General features: G+C 47.4%; 1 protein-coding gene across 1 annotated transcript in view; it reads right to left on the bottom strand.

The window, feature by feature from the left end:
• Positions 1–2322: 2322 nt before the first annotated feature.
• The window catches only part of CTSC (cathepsin C), a 38245-nt gene continuing 25625 nt past the window's right edge, over positions 2323–14942 (bottom strand). Inside the window, exons 5-7 of the mRNA XM_008171842.4 lie at positions 9320–9435; positions 4708–4839; positions 2323–3508 (exon numbers count right to left, since the gene is read on the bottom strand). Of these exons, the coding sequence (XP_008170064.1) occupies positions 3006–3508; positions 4708–4839; positions 9320–9435 (751 nt within the window). The 3' untranslated portion in view covers positions 2323–3005. The remainder of the gene's footprint in view (positions 3509–4707; positions 4840–9319; positions 9436–14942) is intronic.

Below are 14942 nucleotides of genomic sequence, written 5' to 3'. Positions count from 1 at the left end.
GCCTCAGAGTGTGAGACTGAAAACAGGCCTTTTTCCACTTGGAATATACAGGTCACATTCACAATCACACAGGTGTTTATAATGTTGTCCACAACACTGCAAGTGCATTTGCTTGGAGCAAGTTATATCCTGAATTGTGTCAACTGTGCACAGCTGCAGTACTAATGTAGAGTGAGAATCCTGGTGTTGCCTACACCAATCAGTTGATCCTCACAAAAGAGCACAATACTCCAGTAACTGGTCTGTGATGGGCACTGTTTTCAGTATGTACATACTTTGGAGCTACTTCAGTGTCTAATTTAATGCATGTGTTTAGTTTCATCATGTATAGTACCTGCATCCATGAAGCTTTTCTTGTTAAACAGGTTGTTTTCTATACCATAAGGCACAGGTACTGCAACTGAGTAGGTCCTGAAATGTGTTTTTAGTCAAACTTTCATGGGAACGTTTTAATTAAGAAAAATTAGTCTTTCATCAAAAAAACTAAAGTTTTTTGGGGGGGGGGGTTTGAGAATTAAAAGCTGAGTATAAACAAAAAAATGTTTTTGCAACAAAAGCATGGAAGTTTCAGAACTGGACATTTCCCATGGAAATTTCCATGTTGATGAGAAAACTAATTTTCATCAGAAAAGGTTACAATGAAAAATTTTGACTGCAACAGCTTGAGGGAGGGCTGTGGTGGGAAAGACATTCACCATGGTTACAACTAGTCCCAGTGGCTCACGTGGGCACACGCCACCTTTGCAAAGTTACAGTAATTGAGTTGAATGCTAGTAAGCTGCAGTTCTTTAGTGGACAAGAACAAGCCAACAAGATTGCTAAGTATCCTGAAGTTAAAAAGTTTTACTGCCAGCCAGCCTAGAGGCAGTCAGCAGCATGCTGTGGTATACCAGCTGTTACGCCCTCTGTATATGCAAAGAAAATGGGCATTTAAATAGCTCCATAGTAAAGCACAAGAGAAAGAGTGCTGCAAGCATTATTGATTTTACCACAGCAGAAACATGCTATTCAATGTTACACTAGATCCCAGTAGCAACCTAAAGGATCTGTAATATGATAGAAGAATAACAGGCTATGGATGGGTGAGGCTGGTAGTTAATACCTACAAATAGCTTGTCTGCTTGTATTAAGTTGACTCAAAGATGGAAGAGGAGAAGAGAGCAGGAATAAGGGAAGAAGGAAATGAAAAGGAGAAGCACAGCCTCAGATGACTCAGGGGTATCAGGGAAGACCTCTAGCCTATTCTGGTTCTGTGTGAGACAGCTCTGATGCTACAGCCAATTTTAGGATGAGACCTGAACGGGGGGCAGATTATCCCGTATCTGCCTCCTTTTGTGGCTGCTCCGACCTTCCTTTGAAGCATCTCGTGCTGGCCACTGGTGGAGACTAGACAGACCTCAGGACTGATCCAGTCTGGGAATTCCTATGCACTGAGGGACTGTTGAGAGGTATGCACTTAGTCTCTGCACCTCAGTCCCCCACCTGTAAAGAGGGATCATAGCGCCTTTCTTTCACCCTTTCTCTTGCCTATTTAGACTGTAACCTTTGAGGCAGGGACCATTTTACCATGAATTTGTGAAGCTCATTGGGGCCTCCAATCTCCGTTGGGACCTCTAGCCGCTATTGTAATACAAATAAACAAAGAGGCACTGTGAACAGAGTGTCCGTCCAGATATAAGGAGTGTGATTCTGCACAGCAAGGATTTACTGTTGATACCTGATAAAAAGTATGAGCCAGTTAAGGACACAGAATGGAGGACAATTCTGCATTAATAAGGGCCCTGCTATGCATCTGCCACATTATTCCTCTCTAGTTGCAGGAGGAAGCGATGTGACATCTCTCCCCTGCAGAGGAGGACCTGTCTATGCTCACATCTTTTCAGTCAGGCCTATTCGCCATTCCTTTTTTTTACCTACATACGGACATGAAAATAAGGGAGCAGATACATATGGGGCTGAAGGTATTACATCTCGGTGTAGAGGATTACAGCTGACATAGCCTTATTTACATTCATGCACAGATTATTATTAATACTGCCATACCACCAAGAAGCTGTAATCATGGACTGGGACTGCATTGTGCTAGGTGCTGTACAAAGACTCTGCTTGCATTTGCACTAAAGAGCAACACCACGCAGTGTAAGAACCGATACAGAACAGAATTGGCTGGAGGACAGATGATTTATAATTCCCCTCCCCCACCCACCCAAAATCTTCCTTATGCTAAAATACCTGAATATCCCTTCTCAATTTTGACACTGTTGGTGTAGGTCATAGCAATAAAAAGGCATCAACTTCAGCAAGGAACAACTCCCACAGCAATAGAGTCAGATTTTTATTGAGGATCAGCTTGGAATTGAATTCAAATGACATTCATAAAAACAGGAACTTAAAAAAACGCCACATAAATGCAGTAAAAGGCCAATATGTAAAACGAACTTTGAAGTTCAGAGAGTTTGACATCTGACATTTTGCTTGCACATTTGCCAAACACTTAAAGCTTTAAAGTTTCCCTTTAGTCACAGTATAATCATCCTCTGATGCACACTTAAGATGTCCAATTTTAAAAGGCAGTGATTCCCTGATTTATTGTGTAAGGCACAATACTTTAAAAAGTGTCCCTTTAAGTAATTATAGATTATTGTAACAATCATTTCCTTCTGAGATCTAGTTTTAAGATTGTCCAAGGGAAAGAAAATATTGGGGCTTTATAAAATGATGAATAACTACCACTTATTGTTAATCTAACGGCAATTGCATTCTTAGAGAATTTACTGCCAGGAAGTGTATCTTTGTGTATCATAAACAAAGAACAGAATTTTGAAGTGTCCTCAGTGGTAGAGAGTGAAAACTGCTCACTTGATTCTGAAAAATCTCATTAAAGCTAATTCTTAAGCTTTAAAACACTGCAGTAAAATTTTCCAAGTACATAATATAATCAATACATTCCTATGGCTGAGAAATTTGCTTCTCAGAAATGAGGCACTGGGGAAAGGAGTTTTGCTTTATAATTTTGGGACAGGAGTTGCGGACACTGCTATACTTTCAATTGCACATTCATCGGTGCCCCGGCGGATTCTGAAGTAACCATTTTCTCCCCAGGAGCTTCCCCAGCTGTTTTTCACTGTCCAGAACTTCTCACCAGTATCTGGATCTTTGCCATACCCCACGAGCAACACAGCATGATTGGTCAACTCAAAGGGGTTGAACTCATCCTGCAGCCCAGTGTGATGGTAGATTCCTCCTCTATAGAGCATGAAATCACTATAAACTTCAAAAGCAACAGCCATTGGCCCATATATGACAAGTTCAAGCTTCATCAGGGCTTCATTGCAGCCTCCATAAAACCCTCCAACGTAGTGGTACTCAGAGGCATAGTAGTGGTAACAGTTCCGCTTCGGAGTGCATGGAGAATCTGTGGCTGTGTAAGGGAAACACTCTTCCTCCATCACACCAAAATCTTGGACGTATTTCCCGGCAATGAGGTATGGGAATCCTCCATCACAACCTGAAACAGTCAGAAAAGATCTGATTATTCCTTGCAGAAGGTCTTTTTGGGGTAGGAGAGGAAGTAGCAATTTTGCAAGTTCATTGTTTTAAAAATCACCACAAGTCTTTATTATCCCTGATATTTTTTATCAGACTGAGCATGTCTAATGCCGGTTACAATTAAAAGGGAACCACTCTTATCTCTTCCCTGAGATCAAGAGGAAACAATGCCTAACATTCCTTTAACACCCAGGACTACCTTAACTCCCTCTTCCCTACTGCACAAGCCATCTCCTTAGCCATTTGTGCCGGTATGACATCCCCATGGTAACCACAGCAATTCCTTACATTGAAATATAGCACCAGTTAAAAAACATATGTATTGTACCTGTCATATACCATGGGGGTGGTATCCTTTTCCCCCAAAGTGAATCGCAGTCTGCTGATTTTTGCTTTTCCTTTTGCCTCCCCCCACCCCTCCGTTCTTCTTCCCTCTGTACATGCTCCAGGGACATTTTGTTCCCTTCTCCCTAAATGTGCTACCCAGTCTGGTGGCCTTCTCCTAACTCCTCTGGACACACTACCCAATTCCAATCTCCTCTGCTCCCCTAGACATTCCCTCTCCTCTGCAGGTGGATTACAGCTCCAGGATCCTTCTCCAACACAGCACATGCCCCTAGACAGGTTCCTTTTCCTTGTTTCCAGCTGTTTTTTGCAGCCACCCAAGGCTGTTTGCAATGAAGCGCCTGGATGCCTGCACAAGCAGCTGGAGAAGTAGTACAGCAGACACCAAATGAGTAGCCAGTCTCCACAGACCACTAGCTAGAGTTAAGCAAACCACTGGTGGTTCAACTCCAATACAAGATTCCCATGCACACGGCAAAATGGACTCTAATGACCTTGGAATTAAATCTGGATCACTATGATGGAGTCACAGAAGTCAGCTACCATAAAATGTAGTCCTAAGCATGTGACACTCAAGAATTAGTCATCTCTTTCAGTCATGAAAGAAGCGTGTTCTAATACCCTGGCTTTCTGAAGCTGCTATTTCACAGCAAATGAGCTTCCCACCCCAAGACCACAGACAGGCTTACAAAAATGGTTGCCAATCAATGAGAAGAGACGGTCAACCCTTCCTCTCCTGTAGTGACAAAATCCTTGGGGTGGTGTTCCTCCCCCATCTCCTGAATACCAGGGGAACATCTCCAGTCCACTCACCTTGAGAATATTGGCTGCAGGACACAACCTGCTGAGGACTGAAGATTGGTGTCTGAGAATTGTTAGTGCGGATACGAATTCTTGCCTCCAACATGCCCATGGAAGCAAACGCATAGCAGCTGCCACATGATGCTGAGGAAAACAGGAAATACAAAACATCAGTAAATTAAACAAGACCAGGGTGCTGTAAAGGGAGGTGACCCTCATATTGCACAGGTTGTTGAATCAAGTCAACCCTGCTTTGACATTGTCTCCAGTTTGACCAAAAGTTAGGCTCCAGTTCAAGAAAGCTATTTAAATATGCTTAACTGTAAGCACAAAAGTAGTTCCACTGAAGTCAGTATTTAGAAATCCCTTTAAAGATCAGCTGTGGTCAGAAAGCAGGTTTGATGTCTCCTAAGAGGAAGCAGCAAGACAGAGAAGGTTTTTTTTTAATATAGTTAATTTTAAGTTTAACTTTTTAATTGTCTAGTTTTAAAAGCTGCATAATTGCTAAGCTGTTGCCTCCGAATGGTCATATAAAGAATATTGGTTAGCATGGTGCGGAAAATGCTCATAACCAACTCTTTGAGGCTGCTTTTTAGGAAGCCCTCCTATAAGGTGTCCTATGAGACTGTGTCCACTGAACTCTGGACATACTATCCTCAGCATGTTAGTATATTTAGAGCCATTGTTTCCCACTGCACCACTATACTTATACCGCTGCTTTTAAAATAATGGCTTGTTTTAGAGTCTGGCAATGTAAGTGTGAGGTTTAATATTGTGGATTTTGTGATTCTCTCAAGCAGCATGCAGTCATACTCTGGCTTTTCAGAGTAGTTGCCCTCTGGTGGCAGGCAACAAGATAAATCACCTAGCATCATATTTTACACCAAAATTTAGTGTTGCCTTTTAGTTTTAGCTCCTTCGCCCCCTCTTGGTGTTTTCTGTGATGTAAGAGAAATTTTGAAAGTGAAGTAGCTTCACTGCAGAGGGGGAGTTGCTTAGCTGAGGTCTTATTCTGACTATTGCTCCTCACCAAGGGCCCCAATTGACTTGCCCACTACAAAGGAAAATACTGCAAAGCTTAAAAAAGGAATGAGGCTTTGGGAATACAAAACCAAACTACCTCATGTCTCAAACTGCGTGTAGGAGGGCATCAAGCAGGGCTATTATAAAAGCAGGACTTTGTACCATTATTCAACATTAAGACGTTGGATGCATCTCTGAAGAGGAGGGGGTGGAAGTTGCTCTCTGATCACACTGCTGGGCAAAGAGCATTCATGTTCAAAGTGGTGAAAGGCGACACCCATTCTTACACAATCATACCATCTTTTGCTGATTGGCCAAGCCACAGCAGGCTAGGTCTCATTTGCAAAGATACATAAGAGTCCATTCATGTAATCATTGTCCTGGAAGTAACTTCTTTTAAAAAAACATTCTCCCTATTAACGGCAGCAGTACACTCTGGGAAGCTCCTAAATGGCACCCACACAGAAATGGAATATCAGTGGAGATCAGAGATAATTGCTGGAACTGTTGCATGTTGGATGCTCCCCACAGATTCAATTCCAAGTCAATCACAGACTTCACTGCATTAGATTCCACTCAGTCTGTGGCAAAAGGATCATTAAATGATGAAAAATGATTAAAGGGCATAAAACACCTTTAAAAGGTGAGGAATCAGTAGGTCACTATATTTTTCCACCTACTCTGGTTTGAGAGGAAGATTACAGGAGCTAGAGCAGAGATTTACTGAGAATCCTAGGTCTCTGGGCTAAATTGGTTACTGTAATGTAATTGCTCAACAGTATTTTCCCATAGTAGAAACTGACAGCAATGCGGCCTCTCAAACTAATCTCTTCTGCAGAAGATATCTAAAGCACGGGAAGGGGGGGTTCCTGGGACAGTGATTTTATTGAAGCTTAATTTGTATTAGAGTTCTTTGTTCTGTTTGCTTCTAGTTTCAAACTGAGCGTTGGGCATGTCTACACTACAAACTTAAGTCAAGCTATGTTAGGTCGACTTACAGTCACTGCAGTAATTACCTGCTATGGTTCACTATTCTCCTTCTGTCAGTGGTGTGTGTCCCCGTCAGGAGTGCTTCCTCCGACTTAAGAGGAACAGTGTGGGGGGCTGAGAGCCTGGATTCCCCGCACCCACAGGGAGCCCAGCTGCCCCCACTCCCCAGCTCCTCACTCCCAGTGGGGAGCTCTGCCTCCCAGAACCCAGGGGGCAGCTGGGCTCTAGCTGGAACCCCTCATCCACCTCAGGGTGACAGTCTGAGCTGTGAGCCGGATGCCGGATTCACAGCAGGGAACCTACCAGCCTTTCTTATCAGTATCACCGCTCCAGCAGGGCGCCATGAAATTGACAAGAATGACAGCCAATATACGTAACAGTGTCTACACTGACATAAGTGGAGGTGGAGTTCTTATATCAGTGTATTAGAGCACTTACATTGGAGGGAACAAGGCTATGGAGTAGACACCGACATAATTAGGTCGACGTAAGCTGCCTTACATCGACCTAAGTCTGTAGTGTACATCAGGCCTTTATCTCTTAAAGTGTTAGCTGGCATTAAATGGGACAGTAATTCAGTTACTGTTCTGAATAGTAAGTAAAGGAGGTTACCTAAAAAAAGGTGACTGATTATACTGGGTAATGCTGATGTGCTATCATAGATATAAACGAAGATTCCAAACCAAGAAAACTGTGGCTGGAGGCCTGCCTCTGCAATTTTGAAGGATTATCTTCAAAGACTACACCTTTGTCCTTATGAAATTCTTGTCCATTTGGGACAACAGTAGCAGTCACATGGTTCTAATAGTCAACGGATGAAGAAAGCATGATCTTTCAGTGAATGCAGCAGCGTCCCAACAGCTTAGCATGTGAAAGTTTGCCTAGCATGATTGGCTGTTTGAAAAAAAACATTCTTCTTATTGCTCCTGGTTGTGTTAGTCTTCGGTGCATTTTCAAACTTTCAGCATCTAAATCTTAATATTATGCCATTGTTTTACTAATAACTATTTACAGCCATTGATGTCTGATGCCTCTGCAATCTACAATAGCTCATTATTGTAAGGAAGATGGTTATTGGATATGTCAGCATTACGCATATTAATAAGGTTGTCTTTTTGCTCTTTATTATACCAAAGATGCTCATTTCTGGCTGAATATGACATGCAAATACAGTCCAGCTGAAATCCTTTACATGTTGGAGGTGCTTTCTCAACACACTATGAGGGGGTTTAGGCAACTCCCATTCCTGAAAACAGCAAAGCAAGATTCCCCATACTGAGAACGTGATTACAATGCTGCTTCAGGAAGAGGAAGCCTTAGATCAGGGGTTCTCAAACTTGGGGTCGGGACCCCTCAGGGGGTCACAAGGTTATTACATGGGGAGGTTGCGAGCTGCCAACCTCCACCCCAAACCCCGCTTGCCTCCAGGATTTATAATGGTGTTAAATATATTAAAAAGTGTGTTTAATTTATTAGGGGGGTCCCCACTCAGAGGCTTGCAGTGTGAAAGGGATTGCCAGTAAAAAAGTTTGAGACCCGCTGCCTTAGATCTTGTTACCCACTGAATGAAGAAGGGACGATACCACATTTCTCAAGTGAACTGAAGATACGAAGGAAGCATAGGTCTTTACACCGGTTAGCTGTTGATAATCCCTGTGTAAGCGTTTCAATATTTCCTATCATCATTCAGCAACAGATCAGATTGTGAACCAACTCTCTCACATTCCATAAACCCCGCCATCATCCTCCTTCCCCCCCCCCTACTCCGCCCCCAAAAATCCTGTTAGGAATTTTTTGGTACACACATGTACACACACACACACACTGACACACACCCCTCATGCACTGGAAAGGGATCAATGGTTTAAGGAAACAACTTCATTATATAGCATTATATACCATTCCATTTGCCTTAAGAGGAGATTTTGAACCACTACAGATAAATAATAGTAAGACTGAACCTTTAAATCCAGCTAAGAAGGAAGATTTGTACTAGTGCAGGAGTGAGGAGAAAGCTTTACAGTGGTTGCATTTTGTTTATGGGGGGTATCAAACATTTACCAGTGTCTACGCTTTTCAAAGCATAAACAGACACCTATTTCTGTAACGGATCAGCCATGTAACTAATTATTCCTAAAATGATTTAAGTAATGAGACTTGAGGATGGTATAAACAATCCTTCAAGAGATTATTGGTTAAAATTGTATGATAATATGCTGTCAGCAGCAATTAGCAGAAAAATTAATAACTGAACTTGCACTGTATCAGTTCTGAGATTGTGGTGGGCAGAAATTCATCATGATGACAGTTTGGACAAACGGAATTTGCTAGCGATCTCCACACAGAGAGCCATGGTAATTGACTTTCACTCCTGTACTGAACTGGATGGTCTGACAGGAAGTAGTCTTCTAATTTGGCAGGAAGTATTGAGAGACAAAACTTTTCCAAGCCTTAACAGAGGGTTTGTATATCAGGTGTGTTCTACTGCCTATCACAGAGGACCATACAGCAAAGTAAATTCAGATCTTTCATGATACTGACATGCAATAGATTAAGTACGAGGTATTCTTTGCAGACAGTCTCATTATGGGGATTATGAAAAACCTCGTACCTTGGTTTCGTACAGGAGTGACATAGTTGACACCATTAATGTTCCTCCAGTCCCAGGATTCTGGCAAACCTGAAGCTTGTTTGACTAATTCGGGCGTTAACGGTGCAGGCTTCGGTCTAAAACACAAGAACATACATTTGATATTAACATACCATCACATTGTCTAGACAAAGGAAAAGAGATTGCATGAGGAACTGACACCTCTAGCAATTTTGCTTCCACAGACTATTTCCTAACAGCAGAGGTTCATTAAGATTACTGGGGCCCTGGGCACAAAGAACTTTTGGGCCCCCCACAACCCTTCTCACCATGGGCCAACGCCCCCTGCTCCTCCTCTCCCCTGAGGCCCTGCCGGGTTATGGTAAGAGCTGCGGTAGCTGCCCAGGGAGCCAAGTCACTGTGGGGAGCCCAAGGGTGATGAAACTTTTGTAAAAGTGGGCAGGGCCAAGGCCAAAGTGGTGGAGGAATTTCCCCCATTGCCCCTGGGCCCCACTGCCTCTCCCACATTGTCCCAAGATCCCTTCCATTGCCTCACAAGATCCCTTCCATTGCCTCACACCCCAAATCCAATCCCACTCCTTGCCTCTTGACCATACCACCCCCTTGACCACGGCGCCCACCCGTAATGGCCGGACCTGTGTTCACGTTATTTCCAAACTTCACTGCATCAGAATACTCATACCAAGATTAAAATGCCCAGGCTCAGAATGGAGTAAGATCTAAACAGCAGGCTACTAATATTAAGATGTACACTCCTCCTCCAGTGGCCAAGATTCATGCCCTCAGTATATTAGGATGCACCCAACAGGGCCATAATGACAGGATTCACATTAGAGAGACAAGGTGGGTGATGCAATATCTTTTATTGGACCTGCATCTGTTGGTGAGTGAAGAAGAGCTCTGTGTAAGCTCGGAAGCTTGTCTCTCACACCAACAGAACTTGCTCCAATAAAAGACATTACCTCACCCACCTTGTCTCTCTAATATCCTGGGACCAACAAGGCTACAACAACACTGCATACAAGAATGGAGGATTCATATTAACAGCCCAGAGTGACCATCACACCAGGACACTATTTTCAGGATTCATATTTCTAGCATAATGTCGTCAACACACCTTGGCACTAGCACTACTAGCAAAATGAGATACATACAGCAGGGTGTGAAGGCCGAAAATTCACAGTACAAGGATGCCGGGATCCACACAGCAGGGTAGCAGTGTCAGATTCCATGCTCACGATATGGCAGGGATGCACTCAACCCCTGAGTGAAGGGTTCAGCTAAATACAAGGGCACCTGCAAACAGCTACACTAACAGCAGGATCTACACTGTTGGCTCAGTAGGAGTTGCATGTCAGGGCACGAATTCTCCAGCCCACTGCAATGGGATCCAGGCTGTGGGTCTTTAGTACTAGAATTTGTACTCCCAGAATAGTGGGATGGAATTATAGCAGTTAGAGGAGAAAAAGCCCTTTGTGATCATCTCGTCTCAGTCCATCTCCCTGCCAATGCAGGGCTGCTCCTTACATGTTTTGTCCAGTCTCCTTTTAAAAGTCCCAAGCCTTGGGGTTTCCAGCCTTTCCCTTGGGAGACTATTCCTAAAACAGAGATGGCACTGCCAGGAAGGTTTCCCCTGATAGCTTTGAGTTTCCTCCTCTTAATTTTGTCCTGTTACTCGGAGTACTGGTTTGTGCAGAGCAGGGTAACAATCCCAGGAGACACCTTCCCAGCAGTATGAGATCCACACGCCAGCCCCAGCCTGGGGGATCCTCACCTCCATGGTCTTGGGGGAAGGTGTCTCTTTCACCTGAGGGTGGAGGGAGAAGGATGTCACATCCTGGGCTCTGGAGCGAGGATGTGCATGGGGAGGGGTGCAGACATGCTTGGCTTTTTGCAAGCCATTTAAACCGCAACAGGGAGGTGTCCCGGGAAGGGAGGAGGCCTAGTTAGTCGGGGGCTCTCAGTGTGTCCCCAGGGGAAGGGGGGATCCCGGATTGGGGACTGGATGTGTCCAGGAGATCTTGGTCTGTAGAGGGCTGTATCCTCTGGGGCAGGGGGGATCTCAGGCTGGGGGTGCAGTAGGATCTCCAGCTGCCCTCTGGCCCCTACACTCAGCACTGCAGCTGCCACAATCTGCAGCCAAAAGTTGCAAAGTCCCGGCCCAGCAGCGCCAGCACCGCCAGGAGCAAAGCAAGAGAGCAGATGCCCGGCAGCAGCCCCCTCCAGTGGTGCTGTGGAGCGAGCTGCCAGGTGGTCTGGGCAGTGGGGATGGGGGGGGAGGGCCCAGAGTCTTCTGGGACAGGGCTCGGATGATCCAAGGATTTAAACATTGCCTAAAGGGCAGTGAGAGCCGAGGTGGATCCGGGGGGGGGGGGGGGGGGGGAGGCAGGTGCGTCCCCTCCATAAGCGTAGTTTGATTGCTACATTTGGGGGGCATGTGTGTGCTGAAGCCAGTACCCCAGGCTCTCCCCCCCCCCGCCTGGAGTGGTACCTGGGCTGCCGGTGCTATGAGGGACAGTTTAATGGGGATGGGGGCTGCTGCTGCAGTGACCTGAGTGCAGGAGCTGTGGCCACTCAGGCAATTCAGATGCAAAGTGCCTCTTCCCACTGCCCCCTTCCCCATCCCCCTTTCTCTCTCCACCACATTCTCCTTCTTCTCTTCCCCCTCCCGCTTCCTCTCCCCACCCCATCCCCCTTCTCCTTGTTCTCCCCTTGCCCTATCCCATCCATCTTTCCCACTGCCTCTTCCCCATCCCATCTCCCTTCCCCTCACAACTGCCCCACCCCTCTCCCTCCTCCAGCCTCTCATCCCCTTCTTTTCCCTCTGCCTCTCCCCCCACCACCTCCCTTCCCCCAATCCCCCCCTCAGGCAGAGCAGAGCAGCTCAGAGCTGCAGAAATGGGGGGGGGGGGTCAATGGCACGGGACCTCTTGAACACCCTGCCACACCTCACCCCTGTTTTGGGGGGACAATTTCTCTCCAAAACTACATCCATCCACTGCATGTCTCAGGACACTGCAACCCAACCCCGCACCCAAGCCGGGCTCCCTCTGCAAAGAACTGAAGTCATCTGGGGCTGGGAGCTGCAGCCACACACAGAGCCAGCCCTGGCTGAGCAGGGGCCAACGCTCATGATACGGCGCTCCATGCTCTCGCCCACCACTAAGGCAGGTTTCTTGTATTAAAAGAGGGAGGGCATAGTCCCCTTGGCCCCCCTGGTTCTGGTGACCCTGTGCCCCCATACTCTCCACCTGTCCTGGATGGTGCACCCCGGGGGGCAGGGACACAGACTTTGGTCCCGCAGCCCTCCGCCCAGGGCAGGCAAAGGGTCCAGGGCTCCCTGGGCAGCTCTGGCCTGGCTCCAGCTTCCGCCCTGGCCAGGAGGCGGGGCCACAGGGGGGAAGAGGATGAGCAGAGGGCGGGGCCACAGTTCCAATGCTCCCGGGGGCCCCCAAATTGGCCGGGACCTGCGTGTTAATCCGCTGCTGCCTATCAGTATCTAGAGCTAGCAACCCCCTCCATGCACACTGAATGGGTGTAAAGTCTCACAGGTGATTCTTTATTGCTTAGCTTCAGCTTCAGTGGGTTAGAATATGGCAAGAAGAAAATAGTCATAATCCCTGCTGGAGCAGATAAGGGTTTATTTATGCTGTAACAATCTGCTGGTTAGGTAGGGTTACCATATTTTGATCCTTCAAAAGGAGGACACTCCATGGGGCCCCGCCCCCGCCCCAACTCCGCCCCTTCCCAAGTCCCCGCCCCAACTCCGCCCCCTCCCCTGCTTCCCGCGAACATTTGATTCGTGGGAAGCCTGAAGCAGGTAAGGGGGGTGTGGGGGGAGGAGGCATGGCCCAGTCTGGCCCCCCGGCGTCTCCAGCCTGGGTCGGCTCGGGCCCTGGGGTGCCGGCCCCAGGCCCGGCTGAGCATCCCTGGCCCGCCCAGCACTGCCGATCCCCGGCCTGGCCCCCGGGCCCCCGGCCGAGCACCCCCGGCCCGCTCAGCACCCGCCGGCCCCCGGCACCGCTGACCACCAGCCCTCGGTGCCCCCGGCACCGCCGACCGCCGGCCCTCGGCGCCGCCGACCGCCGGCCCTCGGCACCGCCAGCCCCCGGCACCACCGACCGCCGGCTCTTGGCGCCCCTGGCACCGCCGACCGCCAGCGCTCGGCGCTCCCGGCCCCGCCGGCGCTCGGCGCCCCGGCACCGCCGACCGCCGGCGCTCGGCGCCGCCGACCGCCGGCCCCCGGCACCACCGACCGCCGGCCCTTGGCGCCCCCGGCACCGCCGACCGCCAGCGCTCCCGGCCCTGCCGGTGCTCGGCGCCCCGGCACCGCCGACCGCCGGCGCTCGGCGCCCCCGGCCCAGCACCGCCGGCCCGCATGTCCCGATTTTCCCGGACATGTCCGGCTTTTTGGGATTTCCCCCCCGGACAGGGATTTGGAGCCCAAAAAGCCGGACATGTCCGGGAAAATCCGGACGTATGGTAACCCTAGGTTAGGGCAATTATATCAGTCCAAAAGTTTGTTTTTGTTTTGAAGTGCTGAACTAATACCACAAAATCATCAAGAATGGCAGCCTTACAACAGACTTTGGACAGCTACTGAATATCTGTGCTATCAACAAAATTTCATTAAGAATACACAGGGTTTCTTGAAACTACACAAAATCACCAATTACTGTCAATGTGCATCAGTCAGAGGTGAACACAGTTTAACTGCAAGCGCTGACAAGGACAAAGTGTCCAGCCATGCTTCCGATGATCATGGTTAAAGCATGCTTGGAGACAGCTACTTGAAGCCGACTTTCTCCGCAGCTACTGAAATGGTGCTGAATACTGACTGTCCCTGTCTACGCTTGCAGCTAAACCATCCTCACCTGCACCCGTTGCTGGCGAACAGTCATAGTGAGGACAAGCCAAAAAGATTGCACAGTTAAGCATTCCACTCCCTTTAAAAGTCAAGTTCTTGTGACAAGCATCAGGCTCACTCCTACTCACAGCAGACTGGAGAGATCAGCCCAACAAGTGCTGCTCCAAGTGCACTACAGAGATCTAACATTACACGCAGACGATGGAGGGTCTAATGTTTGTGTGTCCGTACCTAGCGCTATTTTTCTGTGATTGTGAGGGCACGTGACCGTCTTCACAGGGAAAACGCATAATCTTACCAATGTATCGGAAAGCCCCAACATTATCTGCATGCACAGAGCAAATATTTGGAGTTCTCCATAATCAGAGCAGCAAAAGTTAGAGATTTCAAATTCTACCTGCACACTTGACTGCTATAGTACAGTGAAGTTCGGGGGAAAAGTATGAACAATATTTCTTCCCTACAGCCTCCTCCTACCTCAGGACATGGCTCAACACCATGAGAGTCAACCATCTGAGAGAGAAAAAAGACATCTGCAAAGCTAAAACACTGCAAAGCAATGTTAGGCATAGGGGATGGGAAGGTAGCTTTACTCTCTTTCTTGCCAATGTACTGGAGGGAACAGCTACACAATGGGAAATTTCAAAGGAAAAACAATTTCTATCATCAGTTACAAGTTTGGTCAGACTGGACTGAAATCAGAGGTTACGGTGTGCCTACACAATCCTCTGCTGCCTGATATGGAACAGTGTGTGC

Source organism: Chrysemys picta, chromosome 1, assembly GCF_011386835.1.
Source record: "Chrysemys picta bellii isolate R12L10 chromosome 1, ASM1138683v2, whole genome shotgun sequence".
In the NCBI taxonomy this organism is placed as follows: domain Eukaryota; kingdom Metazoa; phylum Chordata; order Testudines; family Emydidae; genus Chrysemys; species Chrysemys picta.
This window is presented reverse-complemented; position numbering and strand designations above follow the sequence as displayed.